Genomic DNA, 26747 nt, shown 5'->3' with positions numbered 1-26747 from the left:
TATTCTACCACTTTGGTTAAGGCCTTCCACATGCTTCTTTATTATTTCTTTAGTAATATCAATAGTGAGTCCAAGACAGTACTTGAATGTAGAAAGTGGCACTAATTAAAAATTCTCAATGCTAGTATGTGACTTGAGGATCAATTCTATTCTAGTGGCACAAAAAGGCAAGGAATTCCTAACACAGGGGTCCATAGCTTGTACCTGAGACTCCATATGCATCATATAGTTGATCCATGTGTCAATTCTGGAAGCATCTTGGCCAAATAGGCTTTCCTGAGTGATAGTACTGAGTAACCTCCATGAGGTTTATTAAATCTGGACAACCTCCTATCAGAGCTGTGACTCATGCTTTTTCTGCTGCCATTATCAGCCATCATTAGTATCCTTGATTTGTCTCAAAGCTCTAATATCTGTAGCTCCTTATGCCTTTGACTTGCTTGTAGTAATATGCCAGCTTTATTTTTTTATTTCTGACCTATACACAATAATTTGTTGTTCTTCAAATTAACGGTCTGTTTATGTTTTTTCAGGCAACTGTTTCTATATGTTTCATTTCTCAATGTAGCTGGTCAGTATCATGTCTAAAGATACCATGTTGTAGACATACAATAGCGATGGTATGTGTCCCCTCCATACCTTTTGAAGAAATTAAGCACATCTCTCCTCTATAGGCAGATAGCCAGCACACAGCCCTGCCTAAAATCCAGGTGGCAGAAGATTGTCTCCAACAACACCCCCTTCTTCTCAGCAAAACTACCTATTGCCCAGGACCTCTGTCTAGTGCAGCAGAATGCAGCAAGCATGCAAAGAGGAAAAACAAGGAACATTTTAAAATAATTCTCCTCATTGTGCCAGCCGTAGGGAGATGTAGGATTTTGGTGCAAATCAACGCCTATTATTCTCTGCAGATATACATTTGCATCTGAATCCATGGATGGATGTACATAAAGGTCCATGGACGCCCCATGGATTGTCACCTTGACATGAAGTAAAGCTAGCTAGCTCATTGCACTGGGTTGCATTACTGGGTTAGGATTGAAGGCAAATCATGATTTGCATTGGATTATAAACACCAATCCAACACTTTGTGTCAGGTTTGCTGGTTTAATGAGGATCATGATGATGAGAGTCCAAATGAAGCATGAGTCCACTTACCTGCAGTTTTCCACCAAGGTACACTGTAATCTATATTGTGGCATTTCACTTTTATTTAGACAGTTGTCAAACACGCTGTTAATTCCAAACTCTCATTTAGTGCATGCAACAGATTGAAAGGAGAATCTCTCAGGGTGGTAGAAGTCACAGAAATGTAGTCTCATGGCTGAGTCACCAAGCACTTAAGCTGACTTACAGCACCAGTGGCTAAAGAACTTTAAACAGATAGGGCATTCATTTCAGTTCAATATTGCATCGGGCAAGCAAGTATATCGAGTAAGTGCAGCAAGCAAGTCTGTAGATCCCGGAAATGCTGTGGAGGGTCCAACCCTCATGACCCACTGGGACCAAAAATGCACTTGGCAGAATGATTTTTCAGATTTTGGTAAGTAGTATTTACAGACAGTGCTAAGGAACAACTCAGGAAATATTCCAGTATGTCAGTTTCTTCCATAGTACATAGAAGCATTATTGTTCTGCATCAGGAGATCATGTATGTGCCTATAAGAAAAATGCGTGCTGCTTCCATGGAACTGCTTTGGGGAAAGGTTACCTAAATCTATCCCACCTCTTGCAGCTCTGAAACAGTTTACTCTCTCACAGCCTACCAAAGGAGCAAATGACATACTTTTTCGTCAGATTTTCTTTTCTGTGTTGTAAAACTGGCCATTGATCAATCATAGTGAAGTGAAATGAAGCCATCTTTAAATATTATTTTGTTTTCTACACCAAATTACTTAAAGTCATTAAGAACACTTAGTTATACACAATAAGCATACAATATAGAAAAGATATAGATAGAGACTGGGAAGTCAGAAATGAATAAGGGCCTGATTTAGATCTCAGCGAAGGGAATACTATGTCACAAAAGTGACAGCTATCCTGTCCGCAGTACTATGATCCCATTTTATCATATGGTGATCGTAATATGGTGGGCAGGTTATCTGTCACGTTTGTGATGGAGTATTCCTTCTGCTAACATCTAAATCAGGCCCTAAATCAGGGGTGCACTTGGGGAGTTACAGCCAGAATGACCAAATGGGGTGATATTAAACTGGGTCAAGAGCCATGTATAATGTACACTGATTATCGTTCTGTAGATGCTCTGACATGTACAGGGATATTGACTAAAGTTTTGCGAGTGCCACATAGCGACACAAAATAATGGGACAAAGTAACCCAAAGCATTGTGTCCTTTTAATTACCATTTTGAAAGTCTGCAGGTGCAGCACAAAATTGCAAAACTCTTGGTAAATAACCCCACTATAGTTGGAGAAGAGATTACCAGTAAGGTTAGGTTGAGGCTATCTGTGCAGAGACGCAATCAAAGATACACAGGTACCCAAACAATGAATCAAATTCTTACATGAAATAGCATCCCGGATGAAAGGTAGTTTGTTTGCGTTCCCAGGAGTGATTAAGAGCATTTCAAAGCTCTGGGTCTTGGACACCCAGGTTTTTAACCCCTTGTACCTGGTGATTGAACACATTCCAGCAGGGGGTCAGTGCGGTGGATGAGTAGAAAAGCTTGTTTTGTCTGGAGTGGGATGGCTTGGTCATATGGCTTGTGCATTATGTAAATGTTTTTGGAGTTCTCAGAGGTATAAAGCACTATATAAAACATTAGAAAAGCAATGCAATAAAATACATCTGCAATGCAAAACTTAGGGGGTCATTCTAACCCTGGCGGTCCAAGACCGCCAGGGCTAAAATGACTGGGGCACCGCCAACAGGCTGGCGGTGCCCCGCTGGGCATTCTGACCGCGGCGGTTTGACCGCGGTCAGAAGTGGAAAACCGGCGGTCTCCCGCCGGTTTTCCGCTGCCCATTTGAATCCTCCATGGCGGCGCAGCTCGCTGCCCCGCCATGGGGATTCTGACAACCCATACCGCCATCCTGTTCCTGGCGGTTCGCCCGCCAGGAACAGGATGGCGGTATGGGTTGTCGTGGGGCCCCTGGGGGCCCCTGCAGTGCCCATGCCAATGGCATGGGCACTGCAGGGGCCCCCCTAAGAGGGCCCCACAAAGAATTTCACTGTCTGCATTGCAGACAGTGAAATTCGCGACGGGTGCCACTGCACCCGTCGCACCTTCCCACTCCGCCGGCTCCATTCGGAGCCGGCGTCCTCGTGGGAAGGTAGTTTTGCACTGGGCTGGCGGGCGGCCTTTTGGCGGTCGCTCGCCAGCCCAGTGCAAAACCCAGAATACCCTCAGCGGTCTTCCGACCGCGGAGCGGTATTTTGGAGGGGGAAGTCTGGCGGGCGGCCTCCGCCGCCCGCCAGACTTAGAATCACCCCCTTAGTCCATGATTTACCCTGGAACCAATGAAGGGATTTAACTGCGTATTTATTGTAATCATGATTGTTTTCAGGCTGTGGGACACTTTTGAATTATGATTTCTACCTAGTCTAGCGGTCTTAATGTTGGGAAAATCTGAGAAAACAATGCAGAAATAATCCATTCTGGTCAGGATCAGAGATCTAGTCATCCCACTGGATCATATCTTTTTATAGGAAATGGTACGTTTTATTGAGTAATAACAGCTGGAAGATGGCTGAGCTGACCATTATATCGACTTGAGGGGTAAAGGGTAAATTTATGTAATCATCTCCATTAAAAAGAAATTGCATTGCAAATACTGTTCAAGAACCAGACTCATTACTGTATCTGAAGCAAATATTAGCCCATCAAATATTTGTGTGCCAGAAAACAAAGTATGGCTAGAATTACTACTTCTATTTGCCAGAGGAATTCCACTATCCCAACAATTCTCAAATATTTCAGGAGAATCTAATTATATTACGCCTGATCTGCCATCTTACTGGAGGTTGTGAAGAAGGCCAGGTTAATGAAGACTACTTGTACACTCAGGGTACAATTCTTACAAGTGGTTGCAGCATCTCTGAAGTAATTGTCACTGCCATAATGATAAATTTCACATCAACTCAAAAGTGCAAACATTGCCTTGGCAACTTTCTGATTCGCAATTCAACTTATAGTGCCAAATCTGTTTCTGTATTACCCAAATAGGTATTGCTATCACATGTTCTTGTACTTCCGCGCTTGCCTTTAATTCCATGCTATGCTCAGGTACCCAACATAGCATTACAAGCATTTAACCAAGAACTCATATTTAAAGAATAGTCATATGCCTTAGTAGTCATTCGTACCTCTCACTAGGTTTTGTCATCGTATGGGTAAGTACTTTGGCCATGTGGCAGGGACCAGCATCATATGCCCAAGTAGTGAGATGAGATCTATTGCCACTATGTAAACAGGTGGCCACATGGCACATTTTGTCATCATTTGTCCTAATAAGGAAGTAATTATCATCATATTCTGAGGCAAGTACTACTGCTATAACCCAGGTAATCCCTACATATGGCCAGCAACTTCCTCAACATGTATGGTATTGCTATCTCATTCCAGGTGCCCATGTCAAGTACTGATGCCCACCACCTCTATCTGAGGTATTCAGCTGCCTGGTATCTCGTCAGATCAATTAAACAGAGGCCAAATTGCAAAGTTCACAAAGTTTTTCTGTGAGTAGTTGTGGATTTCTCCTGATCAGGTGTGACTTGCTCATGACTTTCTTCTAGCAAGGCATGCCTATGGAAAAAGATCATAGTTGAAAATTCAGGAGAAATTCATCCTATTACCAGACTAAGATGCAACTGGTCAAAGAAAAACTGTTTGGAGGAGACCCTAATTAGCAGCCTTATAAGGGGGGGGAGGGAGGTAATTTCCTGTTGTTGTCAAGCTTACGAATTAGATATTTATCAAATAACTATTGGCCCAGGATACCTCCCTCCCCCCAAGACTAAAAAAAATAGGAAAGTATGTCCCTGAGCTCAATCACTTGGTACCTATGGCACAAAGCTGAGAGGCTTAAATTAGGGCAATGCGTGAAGTATTTATACATTACCAAAACAATAATCAAGTTAAAATGCAAAACAATACAAATTCCAAATCGAATTAGAAAAATAGATTACAATTTACTAAACAAAATGCCACAGAAAATAAAAAAAATGGAATAAGAGAATTGAGAGATTTGAATTTTTAAAGCTCTAAGTATAAATTGTGGCAAGAAGCACTAAGGGGCATATTTATGGAAAGTGGTGCTGCACTGAGTGCAACACCGCTTTCCCTGCGCCCCTTACCACCCCCCTACTACCACCATGTGTTCGCTGTATTTCAAATACGGTGCACCATGGCGCAGGGTAGGGGGCAATAGTGTAGTTTCTCATGATATGAAAATATTGGCACTACTCCTGCAGAGTACATAGGGCCCCATTCTAAACAATTAAGCCCCCTTTTAACACCTGCTACTGAGCAGGCATTAAAAGTGCCATAAAAAATGGTGAAAGGAAATCTCATAGATTTTCTGACTCCCCTAATGGGGGTATGGTACCTTTGCATACATTATGCCTGGTGCAGACATAATGTAGCACAAAGGGTTACAGAGTGGCGCAATGCATGCATAGTGCCTCTCTGTAAATACGGCGCAGGGATTTCGGCCTCGTTGGGCCACATTAACATAAAACATGATGATGTTAATGTGGCGCAAGGTGGTATTAGGGCATTATAAATATGCCCCTTAAATTCAATGATAGTCAATGTTCATGGTAGACCGAAACCTAGCTGCACTTTGATGCTGACTGCGATGGAGTGTGGGTCGGATACACCAACCAGATTTTTCCAGGTACAAGATTTGACCTTCTGACTTAGGGCCTGATTTAGATATTGGTGAATGGGTTACTCCGTCACAACGGTGATGAATATCCCATTCGCTAAAATCTAAATCCCACTATTTCCCATGGGATTTAGATTTCGGAGAACTGGATATCTGTCACCGTTGTGACGGAGCAACCCATCCGCCAATATCTAAATCAGGCCCTTAGTCTTTTAAGCTCCTATCCCACAAGCGATTACATTTGTACAGCCCACCAGAACAACAGGAGGAGCACTAACAAGGTTCCAGGCAGAGGCCAGCAGCAGGATGGAGTCCAGGTCCAGTTGTCACTGGTGAGCTGGGAATTTGCAGGAAAGGCCCCTTGTAGCTTGCTTTATCCCTATAGCTTGAACAGATCAGCTGCCCACCTCTTTGTCCTGCATACAGGAGGGAGCAGTCCCTTCTCATGTCACAGTCAGCAGATCCAGTCCTCTTTTGTTATTCTTCAGTTCCAGGAGTGCTTTGAAGTGGGTGTCTGGAGGTTTTGTATTTATGCCTGGTATGAACTAGCAGGTGGGAATGACTCCTAAGGCTGCTGTAACCAATGGTCTAAAGGTTCCTGGGGCCACCTCCCCACCTTGGGCTTTTTTAAGATGGTGACAGTCTTCAACCACATTAAACTTGGTTCTGAGGGCTTGAGGTGTGTGATGGAAGCATATTATGCTAGTGACCCTGCATGTCTAACAACAAAATACAGTTTGAAGCAGCCACTGTACTCCCAATAAACACAGAAACAGAATTCTGGTAGGACAAAAGTAGGTGTTTCCATAAACCAGACAGTGGATAAACAAGAAAGGTATTGGCATCCTTTTCTTTCCTTTGAAGTGTGTCTCAAGGTGCTATATGTAAACACAATAGGTCTGTCAGACTATGACACAAAAACAGGATTTTACACTATAATGCCAAAAAGGATGCTTCCAGCCCTTACCATCTGCTGAGCTCAAAGGAGTAATCCCTGCCAGTTCAGGTCGACCTGTTAATCACAATGCCCTATTGTGTAGCTCCTGGGGGCATTTCACACCTTTTTCACACATATTTAAATGCTAATACCAGGTTGGGAGAAATTAGAGACCAAAAGTAAATTAGCTTACAGAAAATTAATCCACGGAAAAGGTAACTTTCTAAAAGTTACGTTTCTGTCATATCAATAATTTGACTTCACCATTGAACTGGATTTTTAATAACTATTACAAATATTTGTGAATTCGTTTTTATCTAGCCCCATTCCCAAAATGCATTATTAGGATTTTAATCTGTACTCTAGTTTTCGACATAGAACAGCTAGGTTGCCACAGTGAAAAATAGCTTTTGGGTGCTTGTCACTGTAAGGACATGTTAATATTTAATTTCTACATATCCTACATTTAAATATCATGCTTCCTACCTTGTTGTCTACCGACCTATATAGGAATGATCTTTTAATATTTAAAAGAGAGGTTTTGACATGTCAAGGTTTTTTTTTACAAGTTGAATTACAGTTTTTACACTGCTGCAGTAAACCTACATTGGTAGGCCAAAAGCCATGTTTCCACTGCCACTATAGAGGATGGTACAGTAGGTAATACAGTCCACTAGTAGCATTCAACTTCCAGGCCCTGGGTACATCTAGTACCATATACTAGGTACATATAGATGAGTTAAATACATCAATTAGAAATATGCCATTTCAATCATGTAAATGGGGAACCATAGGCACTTTATTGCTGGTTAGCAGGAGTAAAGCGCCCAGAGTCCTAAAACCAACAAAAATATTGCGTCCAGCAAGAGCCGAACAATCTGGGGTGATCATGCTGAAAAGGTGGATTTCCTACAGTGTCCCTGAAATTAACTAGTACAAAACCTCAAAGATTGCAAAACATGTATTGTGTATTTGCTGAAAGCTGATGCACAATCACATCCAGTCCTAGATATCATGATGATCTGCATTTGGCTCTATTATTTCACATTATCTCAGTTAGCCTGGTAAGTTAGCCTCCATTTTGCTTTATAGAGGAAGAGTTTTAGCTTCATCAGTTACTATTTCAACATCTTCAACATCACCTTATGATTTCGCTGACATTATTGCCATTTATCAGCTTTTGCTCCTCTGAGCCCTATTGTTCACATTCAGTATTTCTCTGAGCCAATAGAAGGGAGAGGTTAAGCCATTTGTGTCATATTAGCATTCACAGCCATTTCTTCATCCTGTATTTTTGGCCTCTCTTCAACATTTCTTGCAGCACCAATCAATTTTCTTTTGACTCCAATGGATTAGAAAAGTATTCTTGATATTATATTACTGCTGGCAGCACAAAAAGATGATGGACGGAGTGCTGAAACCTTTCAAACACTCACCCCCAGGCACAGATCTGGGTTAAATCCATTTCACTTTTGCTCACAATGCCACCTCAGTTTGGCCCCACCCATATGCAAATCAGTCTTGACCCTGCTCCCCATGGGAACAGTCCAACCTGAACTGCCAGGCCAAGTCTTCCCTGGACCGGAAACAAACATCCTGTGACTGCTTTCTGGTTATCACCCCTCATTAACCAGGTTAGCTTGAATCGAGTGGCACAGTGAGTGAGGGACTTCCATCTGGGCCTACCCTGGCCACTTAGGGTGACTTTAGCACACAAGAGGATGATGGACTGAGGGCTAAAACCTTTCAAACATTTACCCCCAGTCACAGTTAAAGAGACATAGGTTTGCAAAGTCGTAGCTCTTGTAATGCACAGGTGCAAAACTCATACATGCATACACACTGTTTCTTGTAGCATTTGCGCAGAGTTCTACAATATGATGTACAATTCATTTATAATGGTTTACCATAAATCTTTTCCTAGTTTCATGTGGACCTCATGTGTCAATTAGTAAAACTTCACTCTAGTCAAAATGTCTTGATTTTGTCACGTCAGGTACCTACTTTGCCAAAACATAACAGTACTCCAAACCTTTTGCAGGGTAGGACTGGCAGTACCCCAATGGGTTGTCTGACAGGGCAATGCATGTGCCATTTTCCAGATGTTTGTGAGCCTCTCTTATGTCCTGTATGTCCTTTTTTACTGTTGATTTTCCTGATAATCCCACAAACATTGCCCCAGCAAGCTTAAAGGTATACAGGATCTCATACCTTGCAAAACACGTATACAGCGTGCCTTTACAAGTTCAAAACTGCGTTGATTTGCAAAAATGAGGCACATTCTAGCCATCTGGTTATAGGGGTCACCTTACTTATGGTTCCCAGGCTTATTTTCTGTCCATGTTCGACCCTGAATATGTTTCGAAGAAATGTTTGCCCTGCATAAATATACTGTTTTTCATCAATTCATTTTTAGCAGAAACACAGCATTCTGCATCACATGCAGACAGAGGAAAATGCCTTAGACAATCGTTTTTGTGCTGGAAGGTGTCCCTTCCTGCACAAAATCAATCCTTTCTGTAATGCAGGATCCCTTGCACCATGGTGTAAGGGTGCCTGCATTGGCACTAGGCAGCACTTAGTGCACCAGTGCAAGGAGAGGGCAAGAATGCACCATTTAGTGTTAAATATGGCACATTCCTGCCAGTGCCAGATTAAACCCTGTGGAGGCCCATAGGCAGTTGAAATTTTGGTGCTCCTCTGTCAAATTATCTCCTAATACATTTTTAATTTGACCAACCAACAATTTTAATAAACCAAGGGGCATATTTATACTCTGTTAGTGCCGGATTTCCGTCATTAGTTTTTTGTTTTTCCGCAAATCCGGCGCAAACCTAACTCCATATTTATGGAGTAAGAGCCATTTTTTTTCTGTAGAAACCTACCTTGCGTTAATGAGATGCAAGGTAGGCATTCCAGGGCAAAAATTGACTCTAAGGCCTTTGCGCCTTATTTATACTCCCGATCCACGGGGGGGAGGGCCTTAAAAGAGTACTCTAAGCCGGTTTAGAGTCATTTTTTAACGCCTGGGTCTGGGCAGGTGTTAAGGGACCTGTGGGCTCATTTCCATAGTCTCTGACCATGGAAGCAACCCACAGGTGCCCTTCCCTGCCCCCAAGGACACCCCCTGCCACCCTCGCCCACCCCTGGAGGACACCTATGAATGGGGACGCATCTACGGTGAGTAGAGGTAAGTATAGGTAAGTATTATTATTATTTTTTTAAGTGGCATAGGGGGGCCTAACTTGGGCCCCCTACATGCCACTATGCCCAATGGCCATGGGCAGGGGGGCATGAGTCCTGTATTTGCTAAGACAGGAGTAATTTCCATGGGGGTTGTGCGTCAAAAAATGACCCTAGTCAGGTAAGAGTCAATATTTTTGACTCTAACCTGACTTGCACCATTCTTTGACACACAACACCCAGTCTTTCCTATGCCTCTGCTGCCCGGATAGCATAATTTATTTTGACGCTAACCAGGTCGCAGCGCCAGCTATCGCCATTCCATAAATAAGGCACCCGGCAAGTGCGTTGGAATGGCGGTAGCCCGCATTAAACTTTTTGACGCTAATCTGAGCTAGCGCACGTTTGCGTCAAAAAGTATAAATATGGGCCCAATGTTATTACACAAAACTTAAACATTACACCAATTTTTTTTATAAGCTGACAGAAGATGAGCTTTTAAGAATCAAACTGTTATCTGAATCTGATGTCTATGGTTTATGTACTTTAATTTATTAATGGGTACATTACATTAATACAGTATTTTCTCTATACGGTCTTTAATGCAAAGTTTTCGTTTCTTTGAATTGATTCTTTTTTTCTATCTTTTAGAAACAGTTTATGAAATCTTGATTGTAATATTCTTTCAAGATAAAATTAATATTATTTTGATCCATTATTGGTGGACTCCTAAAAGAAGTGGGGCTCATAGGCCAGAGCCTACTTTGCTTATTTGGTAACCTGGCCATACTTCTTGCCCTGTCACGCAACGCAGCTCTTCAAGGTGTCTTGCTGCGTTGTGTGGCATGACATTTTGAGAAATATGTCCCCTGATGTCAGCATTTCCTTTGGGTTTTGAAATAGAATCCTGAGAAAACACATTATCTTGTTGCTACAAAGAACCTCTGGTGTGTACACGCATTCAAATGTATTTCTATGTTAGATGTATGTAGCAATATTTGGCTTCAGTTGTTTTTTAACAATCTATAAATCATGGTTAGTTGCAGTTTACCGGATAGCATTCACTAAATTACTAATTAATGTGGGACACCCTAACTCTGTTTGATCACATTTACCGTAGCCAGGTGATAGATGCAAAACTTTATGTATCATGACAAAAAAGGGCTTCTCTTAAACTGGAAACAAAAATTTTTGGGACTGTGGACTGGTGTCTTGCAATTGAAGTCATATTTTCCTCTGATAAAAGGATTTCCATTAGATGGAGAGACAATGAACATCTCTTCAACCTAATTTGAGAACACATTTCGCACCTACATGATTACTAAATTACTTTTGCATAATAACCTGCTTATGGTGGTGTTATTTACATTTACAATGGTTATGTAAAGTTTTATGCTATTCATCTTTATCATTATTTATGTTTTGATATTGTCAGTACTCCAGGGATCACCTTCGATGTAAGAATATGTATTTATCTTCAATAATTTTCTTTCAATGGCAGTGAGGTTATCTCCAGCAATAGTACTTCCAAATGAAACAAATGACTGCAAGTGTTTAGCTGCTAATGTAAATGGTCAAAATTCAAGGTCAATTTAGATTTTATTGACTTATATTTAATGTAATCATATTTCTTTTGGTACTGTTAATCCTTTCATGATGGAAATGCAGATATGAGGCTTGCATTGCACATTTTAATCTACATTACCCAACATGTGTATTAGGCCTTGTTTAAGTATGACTCTTTACTTGTTTCCTTTTCAAACAGGGTCCAGTAGACCATTGAAACCTGAGGATCCTGATGGAGATTTTGAAGAAGATGATACTGTAGGTCAATTCGAAATTTGTAATATTGATGAACAAATGCTATAGTGTTCTCATGTACATGGTTTACCTAAAATATAGATAATTTCACCACTATTGCCGCTTAACTTCCCTACAGTATATATATAGAATGTTAATTTTCTATGTTGGCTTACTTGTTTTTTGATGATAACTGCTTTCCCTCTTTGTGGAGATACAAGTGTTTACATGTAACTATACAACACTTTGTTATCTTGGCAGTCTCTGGGACTTAAGGATGCTCAGTTGCTTTCCCCATATCAAAGTGTATTTTACTAGAGGTGCCAACCCAAGGATGTTGATGTCATGGACAAAATTAGGCTAAAAAATGTTGAGGATTTTGATGGCTATCTGATTGCTCCCACTTCAGGACATTCCACCATAAAAACACTATGCATGTACTTTCTTTTTCATGTGTTTAACATACCATATGAAGGGGCCCATAGATCTATACTTATTCACCAGACAGTTTTTTTCTTTTTCTTTTTTATCCTCATACACCTTACAGAAACTCCTATATCAGCCTCATAGTTAATCCTGGCACCATTTCCCGAGAGGAGCTGATCATGCCGAGGAGCCCCCATTTTCGCTCATATGGACGTCGAGCAGTAAATTGTATACCCGCGCCACCCAGTCTAACGAGAGATGGGGAGGAGGAAAAATAATCATTGGACATTGACAAACTAAACCTCTTTTATACGCTCCCTATTAGAATACAGGCATTTTAATCTTCCTTGCCAACCAAGCAGAGGGGCACACATTTCCTCTTTCCTCTTGCATGAGCCTTCCAAGTCCATTTTTGCAAAATAGAGAAGGGGCTGCAGCCAATCTTTGAAGGAGGGAGGCGTATTCACCGTCCATTTTCGACAAATTTCCCTCCTGGCCACCAGGATGGAGTAAAAAATTAAGTCCTTGTGTGCTTTACTGACGTTGTACCTTTCTCTAGCTGCCCCTTGCGTCTGGCCCAAAATAATCAAAGGGAGAGTTACCAAAACCTCTCATCCCAACACATGAGAGAGATATTTACAAAGATCTTTCCAAAAAAGCTCCACCCCTGGAGACTCATAAAACATATGAAGATCAGAAGCAAGCTGTAAGTCACATTTGGGACACTTAATTGCCTTGTTACTGCCTATTCTAAAGAGTCTCCCTATGGGATAGATATGCTCTATGAATCGTGAACAAATGATTCCTCTGAAGAGATGCCGGCTTGGCAATCTTAAACAGAGTTGACATAGAGGATTCCCACCACTGCACCACTTTTCCCTGTGGCATAATATTCCCCCATAGGGAGGTGGGCAGTGTAAATTCCACATCCAGACCTTCTGGTATCTCCCAATACCAACTTGAGATCCGCTTAAGTCTGGGAGACTCAGATAACACAAATTCTTCCAAAAAGCTGGCAGCCCCACATATCTCTTGTGATTCCCGTAGCCAGCCTTTTATTTGAGCATACTTCAATATAGAGAAGGTACACCCCAGCTTCACCTCAAGATCTTCCAGAGAAATTAGCGCTCCTTCGCTAAACAAATCCCCCCAAGACACTATCCCTGCCTTCTTCAATGGTAACGCTTAAACGTCCTTTAAACATTCAGGGGTACCAGGAGAGTCCCAAATTGGAGCATTTGGACTGTAGTAACTGACTTCTGCCGCCAGCCTCAAATGGTACCAACTTGTTGCAAGATCGCAGAGGATTTTCAATTTTATTTTTTTAAAGAATTTTGGATCTCCAAACTTAAAAAGATATCCCTTAACGGCTCTCTTGACCGTGCTCAACATAGCTTTAAACATTACACCGATCACCGAGGCATCAGGAGTGGAAAACAGCATTTTTACAGAATTCAGTTGAAATGCCCAGGCATAATAGTTCAAATCTGGGAGGGCTAGCCCCCCTTTTTCTCTCTTTCTCCTCAGTTTTTCCCATGAAATCATAGATCCTTTTGATGCCCAAATAAAAGACGTAATAGCCTGTTGAAACTTTAACAAATACTGCTTATGCATTAATAAAGAGCTATACAAACAATTAAGTTTAGGCAGAATCATCATTTTCACCAAATTAACCCTCCCTACCAATGTCAGGGGAAGGTACATCCATCTCTGAAGAGATCTGCACCCTTCCTCTATCACTGGTTTTAGATTCGCCATTGCAAGTAGAAGTGAATATCCTGGGTATATAGAATCCCTAAGTATCTAATTTCTCTCTTCAATTGTAACTGTCCCACCGACAAATAATTCCAAGCCATAGCCTCGGTTTTCTCTGTATTTACCCGAAATCCCAAAACTTTACCAAAATCTTCAGCAAAGGACAAAGGCATAGGCAGGGCAGATACCAGGTCAGCCGTATAAATTAAAAGGTTGTCAGCATACAGAGCCACCCTTTTCACCCAACCATTGCACTTAAAGGGAGCAATAACTGAATTGCCTCTTATTTTCCTAGCTAGTGGTTCTATCTACAAATCAAACAACAACGGGAAGCGAGGACCACTCTGCCTAGTGCCCCTCGTGATCTTCAGAGGCTCAGTAAGATTACCGTTTACTAAAATTCTAGCGATGGGATCTCTGTATATTAAATCTATAGCTCCACACAAGTTTTCTCAGGATGAATGTTAAGTACCTCCAGTTCACCATATCAAAGGCCTTCATTGCATCCAGGGTAACCACAGCCAGGGGCATTTCAAAAGATGTGGCCATATCTATTGCCCCCGCCAAGTAATACGTCAATTCATAAAGAAACCTACCCTTGATAAATCCTTTTTGATCAGGGTGAATTAATTGACCCACCACTCTACTAAGTTTATCAGCGAGAATTTTAGCAAATATCTTATAATCACAGTTCAGCAAAGAGATAGGCCTGTAAGATTCACACTTAATCGGACTCTTACCCGATTTCTGAATTAAAGCAATCGTAGCCTCATTCCATGAACCAGGGATAGGGGCCCTATCTTCAAAGATCGCAGCAAACAATTCTACCAAAACTGGAATTATTGACTCCGCCATCAATTTATAGAATTCCACAGGGGTGCCGTCGGGCCCAGGTGCCGTACCATCCTTACTGCCCATCAACACATTCCTGATTTCCCCAGCTGAGATCGGACTGTTCAAAGCGATTTGTTCTTCTTGTGATTTAGTTGGGAGTGTGTCATCTGCCAACCATTTACCGATGTCCTCCTCTCCTACCTCAGCCTCTTCTTTATACAATTCAGAAAAGAAACAGTGGAAAGCTACCTCCATTTCCTTCCTATTCGATGATCTCTCGCCTGCTTGATTTCTCTCTACTTCCTTAATATAGTTCCTTGATAAATCTTGCTTGCATTTCCAAGCTAGTACCTTGCCTGCACTCTCCCCATACTCAAAATGAGCTAATCTGCTAGCCTCTACTCTTTTGGCGACTCTGGCTTGTAACACTTCCTCCAACTGAAATCTCAGCTCCTTCAACTTGGTCTCCAAAACTTCACCTTCCTCCTTCTTAGTGTTCCCCAATAGTTGCCTCCTCACTTTAAGCATTTCCTGTTCCAAATGAAGAATAGTAGCCCTGTACAGCCTGGTCTTTTAGCTAGCTATATTCATAACTTTACCTCTCATAACTGCTTTAAAAGTGTCCCATACCACTGCCAGAGAAGCCAAACACAAATTAGCTTTAAAAAAGACCTCCGCCTCTATTTGCAACTGGTCAAGGGCCTCCAAATCTTGTAGTAACGTGCGGTCGAACGTCCATCTACTACCACTAGACCGTCCAACCACCTTTAAATCTAATACCACTGCTGCGTGATCTGAGAGGTGGGCGGGTAAATAAGTAATATTACCTACCAAACCTTCAAGCCTACAGTCAATAAGAAAATAATCTATACGAGAGGCATGCTTATATTTCTGATTGTAAAAGGAGAACTCCCTTAATTCTCTCTTCCTCTGCCGCCATACATCCCTTAACCCCCACTCTTTCATCACTCCTCTAAAAAAATGTTGAGATTTTGGAGTCCCTAGTGACCTGCACTTGTCAGATCTATCTAGTTTATTATCTAGCACAAAATTAAAGTCCCCAGCAATTAAGACCGGATCCAGAAAGTCAAGCAACTGTGAAAAGCATTTTTCGAGAGGGCCAGTATCGTCACAATTTGGACCATAGAACCCCGCTACAGTAAATCTTCTGTCATAAATTTGTAGTTTAACTATGAGCCATCTTCCCACTGGATCAGATCATACCTTTAACAATCCTGCCTTAATCCCATGCTTAACTAAAATGGCAACCCTCCCTAGTATTGAAATTGTGCTCAGTACAAGCGTATGAATGTACCCATGCTTGCTTTTTAAAGAGATCAACCACCTCATCTCTAGTCAGATGTGTCTCTTCTAGAATTAAAATTTGAGCAGAGGAGTCTTTTAAATATTGTAAAATGTTGTCTCTCCTACTCTTTGTTCTTTAGCCATTCACATTCCAAGAGAGTAACTGAAAAGAAGAGAGGTCCCGGCATTTATTATTCTCACCAGCCATTATCCCCTGGGTGCCACTTTGATTGAGGTGAATGAGGAAACCTTTTTTTACTTTTTCTCCCCCATGCTCCTCACCCTGTGACCCACCTCCTCCCGCCTCCTACCCTTCCCATGGAGGACCCCGTTTGAAAAGTGGACTGAAATATGTCCACAACTAGAGCACACATGATTTCCAGGTTAGGGCCAGAGACGTTACTTCCCCATTGTGCTGCCCCCCAACTTGAGTACGGCCAACAACTCATCCACGGTTTTCCCATCTCTCACATTATACATCTTATTATTGAACATAACCTTTAGAATAGCGGGAAATTAAAGTGTGCAGAGGCTCCCAATAGTCTAAACTTCTCTAGCCGTTGCCCCAACTCCCACTGCCTGTTGATGGTGATCCTGGAAAGATCTGATTTGACTTCAAATGAAAAACCCTGTGCTTTTAAGGATCTCAATTTAAGTGCTTTTAACAAAATGTTCTCCTTCAGACCATATGTTAGAAAGTTAATCAGAATTTTCCGAGGCTTGCTAATAGTTGGATTTTTCCTGAAGGGGTCTCTATGTATCCTCTGAATGTCCTGTGCAATTTCTTTTTCGCTCTCCTCTAATGAGAGCGCAGACTTCAAAAGTGATACTAGAAAAGCTTCTCCTTGAATTATTTTCTAATTGCTCCAGTTTATTCTGAAGAGCCTGCTCAGAGTCTTTCAGGGCCTGAATATCGACTTTGTTCACTTCAATATCCTCTTTCAAAGTCCTCACCGTGGCTTCCAGGGCCTGTGTTCTTAATGACAGGAGATCCAATTTTTTTCCAAAGCCTCACAGGCCTCTCTAATCTCTGCCTGATTTTTTTCCGAAATAGAGAACCCATTCCCGATACCCTTCGAGAGGGAGAGTAACATCACTTCTACTGAAGGCTCCTTACCAGAAGCATGTCGAGAGGAACCCGACTGATCAGCCGGAACCTGACACGGGATACTAACTTCCAAAGAGCTCTGTGTTACCTAAGCAGGAGGATCATCACTGTCAGTAGCCTGAGGAGAGGGGAGCCCTTCCCCCCCAGGCTGACTGCTCACCAAAGCTTAGTGGGATCTCAACTACTGGAAGGGGCCCCCTAGTCCAAAACACCTTGTATCCGATTGCTCCTGCATCTCTGTAGTGCCTTGGGAATCCCTTTCCAGCACGGTCTCTAATGGAAAGACGTCCATCCCAGGCTTAAGTTTAAAGAAGAATCTCACAGAGGGGGTGATTTTAGGGGCAACGCTGTTATTTTTTTTGCCGCACAGACCTCCAGACTGTTTTTTTAAGGTCTGGCCCCCTGCCCCAGTGATAATGACTTCATCCCTTAGACCCCGAGGCCCTTCACCTTCAGCTAAAAAAGCAGGGTTAGGAAGAGGACCAACAGTCTCCAAACAAACAGGGTCCAAGACCTTCCTACCTTGTAGTTGAGCTCCACTCCACATGTTCCACAGCAAAGGCCGTCCTTGTTGGGCCCCTGAAGACTTTCCAGGCCCTTCCAGCACTCCACTCCCACTTCTCACCTTCCTGCCGCCACCTGGAGAAGCCTTAGGGTGACCGGGCTGAGCCAGCTTTTGCCTGTGCTGGCTCTGCCCCTGCCTGCTTCTCCCCAGAGGGGGGCCTGTGCAATGGCCCTCCAGAAGCGGCGAAGCTCTGGGGCTGCTCCCCTCCACAAAGCCCCTGAGGAGCCTGTCAGCATTGTCTAAGCCGGCTCGCAGCTCCTGCGACTCGGAAAATTGGAAGAATCAGGCCGACACATTTGGCGCGCGGGGAGCTCTCGCCCCACCCCCACACTAACACGGAAGACGCGGCGCTCAGCACGCGGCAGCGCTGCTGCAGCCCGCCCTGTCCTCCCCTCACCAGACAGGCTTGTTCTAGCCAAGATTGCTTCAGCATGGATGGTAAGGATGCATGTGTTTTAATGAATCCACTAATGTACTTTCACCAATTGATCTCTGACAAAAATAGGTATGATCATCCACAACTTATCTTTATGATTGAGAACAGTTTGAATACAGAAGTCAACCAATAACTGCCTGGCCACTTAATAATGACATTTATCTACAGTATACATTGATACCAAGTAAGGCTCTAGGTAGCTGAATTTGTGAGATTTATGTTATCTCTGTTCAGCAGCATGTTCCTTGGCTAGGAGAAAGAATCCTTTGAGTATATATCCTTGTATAATCAATGGGAGAGAGCAACCAAGTAGCTTACATTACCCTCCACTAAAATGTGAAGATTGAAATGTGTCTACCTTTCCTGCATAGTATTGCTAATAGTTCTACAAATCCCTCAGATAGTGGTAATATGAGTTGTGACTAAATTAATTTATTATGCATTGAAACACTTTGAATCCATTGTGATCCATGAAATGTATTCAGTTTAGTCATGGTGCAATTTATGCCACTCCTGTCTGAGGGGGTATCTGTGGGGTTACTGCCTGGTTACTTATTAGTAATCTACATTACTCTCAACCACATATGTTGGCACAGTCATACTCACAATCACAAGGTGATTTCTGGAAGCATTCTTAAAATGTAAGATTTGTAAACCTTATTGGGTGCTGAAAAAGGGCTGGCATTCCCAGTAGCCTTCTGAAGTACCAATCAAATGCTGCCTATCAGAACAGTCAATAAAGTAGGAGTTGTAACAGCTACGATGAGGAATAGTAGACCCAAGGTTAACGATATGTGGGAAATCAGTTAAAATATTGGTTTACGAAAAAAGACACCACTCATCCAGGAGAAATTCCATCTGTTCTTCACAGGTCTATGGATCTATCTTTCATGTTGATTGAGATTAATCACTAGCTGTTCATCCTATTTACTTGTCATCACAATCTCTAGTCTATTTTCAGTCCATATGAGAGTTTGGCATGACTTAAACTTATCTGTAAATCATAATAAATGCATTAAGTCTGTTCCATAAAGGAAGGAACCCCAATTCTAGGAATAAATATGAAAAGGTTCCAGTCTCAAAAGCCCAAAAGGAGTTCTAAGTTCAAGAGAGAGATCATAAGCATACTACTTTGGCATCAAATATCAGCTCAATAATTCAAATCAGTCAAAGTAGAGCTTCTTATGAAGAGAGATTCAAGAACAAAAGTAGAGTTTCAGAGCAATACAGAATAAGCTAAAGGAAAGGAATGAAGTAACCTACTCTATGAACACACACTATTATAGACAACACATATTTTAAATTTTACAGTTTATAATTTCTTCCTTCTTCAACCAGCCAACCATCTTTTGATGCTTTCATGGGAACAGGATAACTCCTCACCTTCTCAACAGGAACACAATGAACTGAGCAGCACTGTTGAATGAAACAATCGCTTATTAAATACAATGTTCTTTCTCTTAAGCTTTTTTCTTTATTCATTACCTTTAGAAATGCTGCATCTTTGTGTGTGAATGTCTTCATTACCTCACTAAATAACAAAGCCCTATTCATTAATCTCTGTGAAAGAAGAAACCTTTGCGAAATAAAACGAAAACATTTATGCAACTATTATTTATTATGAAAACATGTCCATGGAAAGGTCAGGAAATAAACATTTTACGCTAGGTTAATATTCTTTGATTCACGTCAGCTTGTCAGAAAATGTTGCTTCAATTATTCAGGGCTAGTACGAGTAAGTATGTTTGCCTACTACAGTTTTTGCATATTTATTTTTCATTAAAGTCTACATGTTAATGCTGCACAACATTGCATCGTTTTTCTCAACATTGCATAATACGTCAGCAACTTCTCCCCTCTGGTGGTTATCAAACCATCAAGGTTTCTTCATAAATGAGTATTCCAAAGTTCAATCTCATCCTCTTTTGAGTCTTTCCTCATTCTTTTCAAACTCCCAGATCCCTTTAAACTCTTATATTCTCAATTAATGTGATCATTTAATTCTAATTCCCTTTCTATCTGTTTCTTTCTCTCTCTGGTTTTGCTTTTTTCAAGACAACATTTGATACCTTCATAAGGATAGGACACAAACACCAACAATTAGCATGGCTACTAGTAAGGCTTACAAAATCCCTCATCTTCCTGTTGTAAACCAATTGCCTAAAGCAGAAACTCCTATACCTAAACTTTCAAAAACATCAATGGTTTCTAATGATTCTAACTCAGGGTTTGTTTCGAGGCTGTATTTTGTAACTTCTAAAAGTTTCTTACTCTTGTCAGGAATGTATGTACAGCAATGACTTCTTTCATTTTTCAAAATGTCTTCCCTTCTGTCTTTGCTATGGAAAATGTGGCCCTCCTTTCTTCTAATGTCATGATAAATGTCTTCTCTAATGTTATCCCTGGACAGGTCTAATTATTTTCATATGCCGTAACTGTGTCTATAGGTATGAATGATCTAAAGTAAAGCCAATCTGTGTCCATTTCTTCTGCCTGTGGATGTAGAGTCAGGCTTCTCTGTAAAGAAACCCTGGAACAAATCATGTCAAAATTGGAATAATAGTATTTAAAGTGTTCCTGCTTATGCACTAAACTAAGCAAAATATTACATATAATTGCATGTGAAAGACCTATGTGGTGGTATGATCACCGCCTCTGCAGTTGACACAGATAAGTATGCACACATGTAACAATTCTTCACGTCTAAAGCTTGTGTTGATTCTTGAACTAACCTAAAGTAAACATTTGTTGTGTAATCTTTCATGTAATCCACAAAAGATGCCTTCAATGTTTCCTCATCTATTAAGTGTGTAGTTGTCCTATGAGTAAGTAGTGAGTTAGTTATCTCATTCTGATGTGAAATTAATTTTTATTAACATTGCCGTGATTACTAATACTATTACTAAAAATGTGAGACCCATAATAATTTTGCATCTAACCTTGGGTAGGAAGCACATGTTTGTCTCAAGTCAGACAGTTAAGTAAAGTTTTGCAGCAAGTAAATTCAATAACCCACTGTCAAACTTTTTACACTAAGCAGCTTCTCAGGATTTCTTCTATTCTTTCACAGTAATTCTTTCAGCTTTATTTACACCGATCTTCGTATAGTCATCCCTAAACCTATTCTGTCTTCTTTTAAAATATTATTCATACTCTTATACTGCAGCCCAGGGGCTAGGGAAAATGTCTTAATTCTTTTTTTGTATTTAACAACTTATCAGTCTTTATTTTAGTCTCCTGCACTTTTTCATTCATTAAAGTTGTTCTAATGTTTTATTTGTTCCAGAAATGTCATGGAGGTTCAAATGGTTCTAATCCCAAATCAATCAAATCTGATATTGGTGTGTTTAGTACTTGATTCACGTAGGAAGTCAATTCTTGTGCAGAATACCTTTAACAAGGTCCTCTTACTCTTTTTGATCTCCTTCGTGCCAGTTGATCGTCTTCTCTGTCACTTTTACCACTTGATTCCATCTACTCAGCAATGGCTGGTGGTATTTAACTGACACACTTGTTCTCAATTTCATCCGACCAAAGTCTTGTGGCCATTCAGAATTGTAAGTGACTCTTCTTGATCCAGTACTTTGCCAGAAACGTCAGTGCCACTTTGTGAATTCATAGGACTTTGGATAGGTGTGACTGTCTGTGGTTCTTCACCCCTTTTTCTTTCTTGCTTTTATCTCTCATGTGGTATTGCTCCTTGTAGTTGTACAGCTTGTGCTGATACTGTTGACAGTACTCTTGGTTCTGGCTCAAAAACTATTTCTTCACATGGACTTCCTTCTCTCTGAGTGCGCAATGCATGCACCTAATTTTGTATTCCAGGGCATTTAACATCAGTATTTGTGATGGGGATAGCCTGGAAGGGCAATTTCCATCTCAGTTCCAAACATGACTTCCACACATCCTTCTTTATCAGGACCCAATCACCGGGACTAAGGTTGTGGCACTTCTCTTGATGTGGATTTGCAGTGACAGCTTCAACCTGTCGAGAAACAGAACACACGACATAAGACACTCCCTTGTAATAATCTAGTATCATGTATTCTGAAATGTTCACACGTGCATGTGCGGGAACAGCAGGCAAACTCATTGCAGGCCCCATTAGGATTTCATGCTCCAATACTCCTGTTTTCCTGCTCGGTATCCTTCTAAGACTCTCAATGCCAAAGGCCAAGCATTAGGAAATTTCAGTGAAGTGGCTACACAGACTTTCCCCAATCAGGATTTTATGGTTCCATTAAGCTGTTCAACTATCCTAGATGCGTCTGAATGACAACTACAATGTAATCTTTGCTCCAATTGTAAAGCTGCACACTGCATCCTCAGGACTTCATTGTTAAAATGAGTCCTATGATCTGACTCAAAAGAAACCAGTGAACTGAACCTTGGTAAGAACGCTTGCAACAGCAGTTTCGGTACAGTGAGACTGTCATTTCTCCGTGATGGGTACGCTTCCACCCATTAAGAGAAAATGCACACTATAACTAGGACATATCTCAGCCCATTACAAATGAGCATCTTGATGAAGTTAATTTGCATTCACTTGAAGGGACCACCTGTTCTTCCTTTGCAGCTCAATGTTACTATGTCCTTTTCCCTAGGTTCATCTGCTGGCATGTCACACATCGATGGCACAATTCTTCTGCAAGCATCCTAAATCTGGGTTTAAACCATGTCTGTTTGAATAATCTCACTATTGCATGGCTCTCTAGATGTGTTGGGGCAGGGAAATGTTGTGATATGGGAATCAATTAACTGTCTAGCAGCACTGGTCTTCCATCTGCTGAAAGTCAAATTTCATTTGTGTTTTTCCCATATCTTACTCTGATTCAACCCTGCTGTTCTGCCTCTGAAACATCTTCCTGCAATCTCTTGAGCTCTTCTCATTTATCAGCTACTGACAACATTATCGAAAAAGCAGTTTCCTCTACAGATTTATTTGTTTAAGCCTTGTTAATGTGCAGGGCACAAGTGCACAATACGTGCAACTTCATCTGCAAATCTGTTTCCAATTATGACATATTCATTGCCACTTCAGTGAGTTGCACACTTAATCACTGCAACTTCTTTAGTCAGGTCAAGTCAAGTTATCTTTACTCGGCTGAATTTATGGTGAGTTATCAGAGCCCAAAACTCTCACTGTCCAACATAGGGAACTGTTGAAATGAGTTCTGATTCTGAGCCTGGAATGGGTTTAGATTTGCTCTTGGCATCTGATTCACATGAATTCTAGGGTTTCCCATAATTTGTAAAACCATCAGTGCTTGTGGGACTTCCATCACTGGAACCTGTGACTACATTGGCATTTGTACTAGATTTCCTCTTTGCATTTGACCATCATCACTCACTGAATTTGGATTCTGTCTACACTCCATCTTCCAATGCACAATCTTGTTAAAATAGTGACAAGAAGTTGTTTTCTTCAGCATTGCAACATCTACACTAAAATTTGGATCAACTAGAACCTCTCGACCTCTACCCTGTGCAACAATCATACTTCCTTGAACACAATAAATACCAGCTTGAAACCCAACTCCATGAATTCCATCAGAATTCCCTGCAAACAACTGATTCTGAAATCCCTTCTGTGCCAATTTTGTTTATTCATACATAAACCTTTCCTCAGTTAAGTCTCTTCTCCTGTCGCGTGGGCTCTCATTATCCTAAATGACACTACTGGATTTCTAGGCAGCAGGATCGTTCACGGTGTGGGGGACTGAGTCGGACCCACTTGGAAGGACCTCTGTCACCCTAAATCCGTTTTTGCTCCAGCTAACTAGCAGTGCCTCATTTCTCCAAAAGGGAAGAGATGATTAGGCAGCCGAGCGCATGACATCTTTGGAACTTCTCAGGGAAGTCGTGGTCACTCAGATCCAAACCAACTCTCTTATTTACAGTATGATCTCATATACAAATGACAAAGGCAGTGTACGTTTTATATAATGTTTTAATAAAACAACTGCATTTTAGATATTAAGGCATGCGCCGCAATAACCAGAACCATACAACACAGTAGGATTGACATAGTCACGAGGAGAGTGAAACATAAGAACAACTCTATCATGGTGTTTAACACTTTCTACTCTCCCTTAGCTAGTTCTATTTCGAGCACAGCATGTTAAGCTTCTAACTTGCCTTTCTGAATCCCTGGGGAGACATCAGCCCTCATACCTGAGCAAAGGCCTGTGATCTGGTTCAGCATCTGCTACGAGGCAGTCAGCGTCTAGTTGTGGTTCCCTGGTCGGAATCTCCCTCTCGCGTGTATTGGGACAAGGAAGTGTTTTTATAACTAACATGTCAGCGTGATCACAAAATGTCCCTACGCAGGAATTGCAAAGACTAAACTCCTACCACATCTATCGGCAATGTACCAGACTGTATCCTTGACTGAAGCACAGAGTGAACAGGAATGTGTTATGGAGAACTTCAGTGCTGAAGTAGACTAAACAGTGTGATATGAAATATAAAACAAGACCGTAGAACTGGCTATTTGAAAAATAACAGTACGAAGCCGAATAAAAGCATTTAGAGCAAAGTGCAGAGAGGCTCTAAGCTGCGAGCAAAGGAATAAAATACATCCAGGGCAAAATGCACAAAGGCCTAAAGCCTGAAGCTAATGCGCAAAGGATACGTAAAACTGACCACACTACACCCTCCCCTTGTCGGTAGCAAGTGGTTCTAATAATATAAAAGTATGCCCCAGATATAAACAAGACGTAAAATATACATTTCAACAAGGTCAGAGGACAACAAAGTCATAAATTTGGGAAGCATGTGACGATAAAGCCAAATTCAATATAATGCCAATTTTTCTTTTATTTAAAAAAAAAAAATCCAATTGTCAGACCGAAGCAACAGAAAGCAGGAGTTCCTCCACTTCGATATATGTCAATATCAGAAGATCCACGCCAAAAAGTACCATGGAGCAGGTGTGTTCCAAAGCCCCAAAATCATTCAGGGTGGCACCCCGTGCAGGGCCTATGAATGAGACAATACCATCTTCCTCCAGGAAGGGAATCCCATAAACTGCCTCCCGAAGCAAACGCAACCGCAGTGCACAAGTCTGGTAATGAGCCCTAATCGGGAACATCAACAGATCAGCATCGACCACTGGGGGGCGCTGCAGTGAGAGACAAAGAGCCAGTGCATGTTCAAACGAGCACCGGAGGCACCGAAACACGGGTTGCACACAATCCAAAACCGACCGGAATGTCAGAGACCAGTCACACTCCAATTGTCCCAGGAGTGTCGCTCCAAAAGGCTGCATCATGCGTTCACGACACAGCTGCGCTGACGGGAGCGCCAATATAGGATCTCGTCGCAGCGGGACAGCCATTGCGGAAGAACAGCAGCAACAGCAAAACCCCAGCCAATAAAGCCAAAGTAATCGGGAAACCCCCAAAAATGCTTCCGAAAATAGAGTGAATAGCCGAAGGTATTAAACCGAATATGGAAGAGAAGGTGTGAGCAAAACCAACACCAACGGCTTAGAAAAAATTTGCAATTCCAGCAGTGCTGGACGCATTAAATATACGTCCCACGAGTTCACCAAAGTGACTCGGAAAGTTAGTATTTAAAAGGGACTGTATTTCCGCCGATGACCTTTCCACCTGAAGTGCGTAGGTCTCGCTAGCAGATGTAAGGGCCACATGCTTTTGAAACAATAGAGCCTTTAGTCGACTCAACTTGTCGAAATTTACCTTGGAAGTAGGAATATGAGGCCAGATGTCTGCTACCTCCCTAATTTGAGTGGGGGGAAACAACACATTCCTGCAGCACGTAACGGCCTTGGTGACAACGACTACATAAACTATTCCTGCACGCATGCCACAACAGGGTTCATTGTTAAGAAGGACGTAACTGCCGTTTGAAAGCACCTGGAAAGTGTTTTTAATTACTGAGACTGGAACTCCCTTCAGATAACAAGCTAACTTAGCAATCGAGGCATTACATGCCCCGTGCAAGGACAGCTGTTGACAAACCATGGAATGGCTGACAGAAGTTTCGCATTCGCTACCACTAAGAAAAACCTCCCTCAAACCATTAATACATCTGTATCGAAAGGGAAGCTCCCACACCTCGTGTATGTAACTATCTCCCAACCGTTCATATCTACCCACCGGAATGTGCTTTAAACAAGAAGTCAATTGCAGAGTGGAGATAGGCAGATTAATAACCCCATGAATCAACCACTCAGCTGACGGAATCTCAGCAACCGTAAAAGGCAGTTTCTCTAATTTTTCAATATTTAACATAACATATGTCGCTTCCTTTTTAGCCATCAGCTGTTGTTGACGAGTCAAATTAAAGGAAATAAAAATCTCCCTGGCACGAATGTGCTGCCATGGAACGCGACCTGCCTTCAAGGTCTGTAGAGTCCAACCCAGCTGCATGATGGACCGCGTCTGACTCTGCCCATGATATAAAGAAGACATATCCGATTTAATAATGTCTATAGCAGAGGAAACGATTTTGTCAATTGTATAAGCACGGTCTGAAAGGGTATGCATCCCATTATCCACAACAGACAAAGCCTGTATCAAATT

General features: G+C 41.6%; 1 protein-coding gene across 1 annotated transcript in view; it reads left to right on the top strand.

Annotated features, from left to right (window-relative positions):
- The window catches only part of AHNAK2 (AHNAK nucleoprotein 2), a 337863-nt gene that overhangs the window by 227605 nt on the left and 83511 nt on the right, over window positions 1-26747 (top strand). The window contains exon 2 of the mRNA XM_069207324.1: window positions 11735-11793. Coding sequence (XP_069063425.1) covers window positions 11735-11793 — 59 coding nt within the window. The remainder of the gene's footprint in view (window positions 1-11734; window positions 11794-26747) is intronic.

Source organism: Pleurodeles waltl, chromosome 9 (genome assembly GCF_031143425.1).
Source record: "Pleurodeles waltl isolate 20211129_DDA chromosome 9, aPleWal1.hap1.20221129, whole genome shotgun sequence".
Classification (NCBI taxonomy): domain Eukaryota; kingdom Metazoa; phylum Chordata; class Amphibia; order Caudata; family Salamandridae; genus Pleurodeles; species Pleurodeles waltl.
This window is presented reverse-complemented; position numbering and strand designations above follow the sequence as displayed.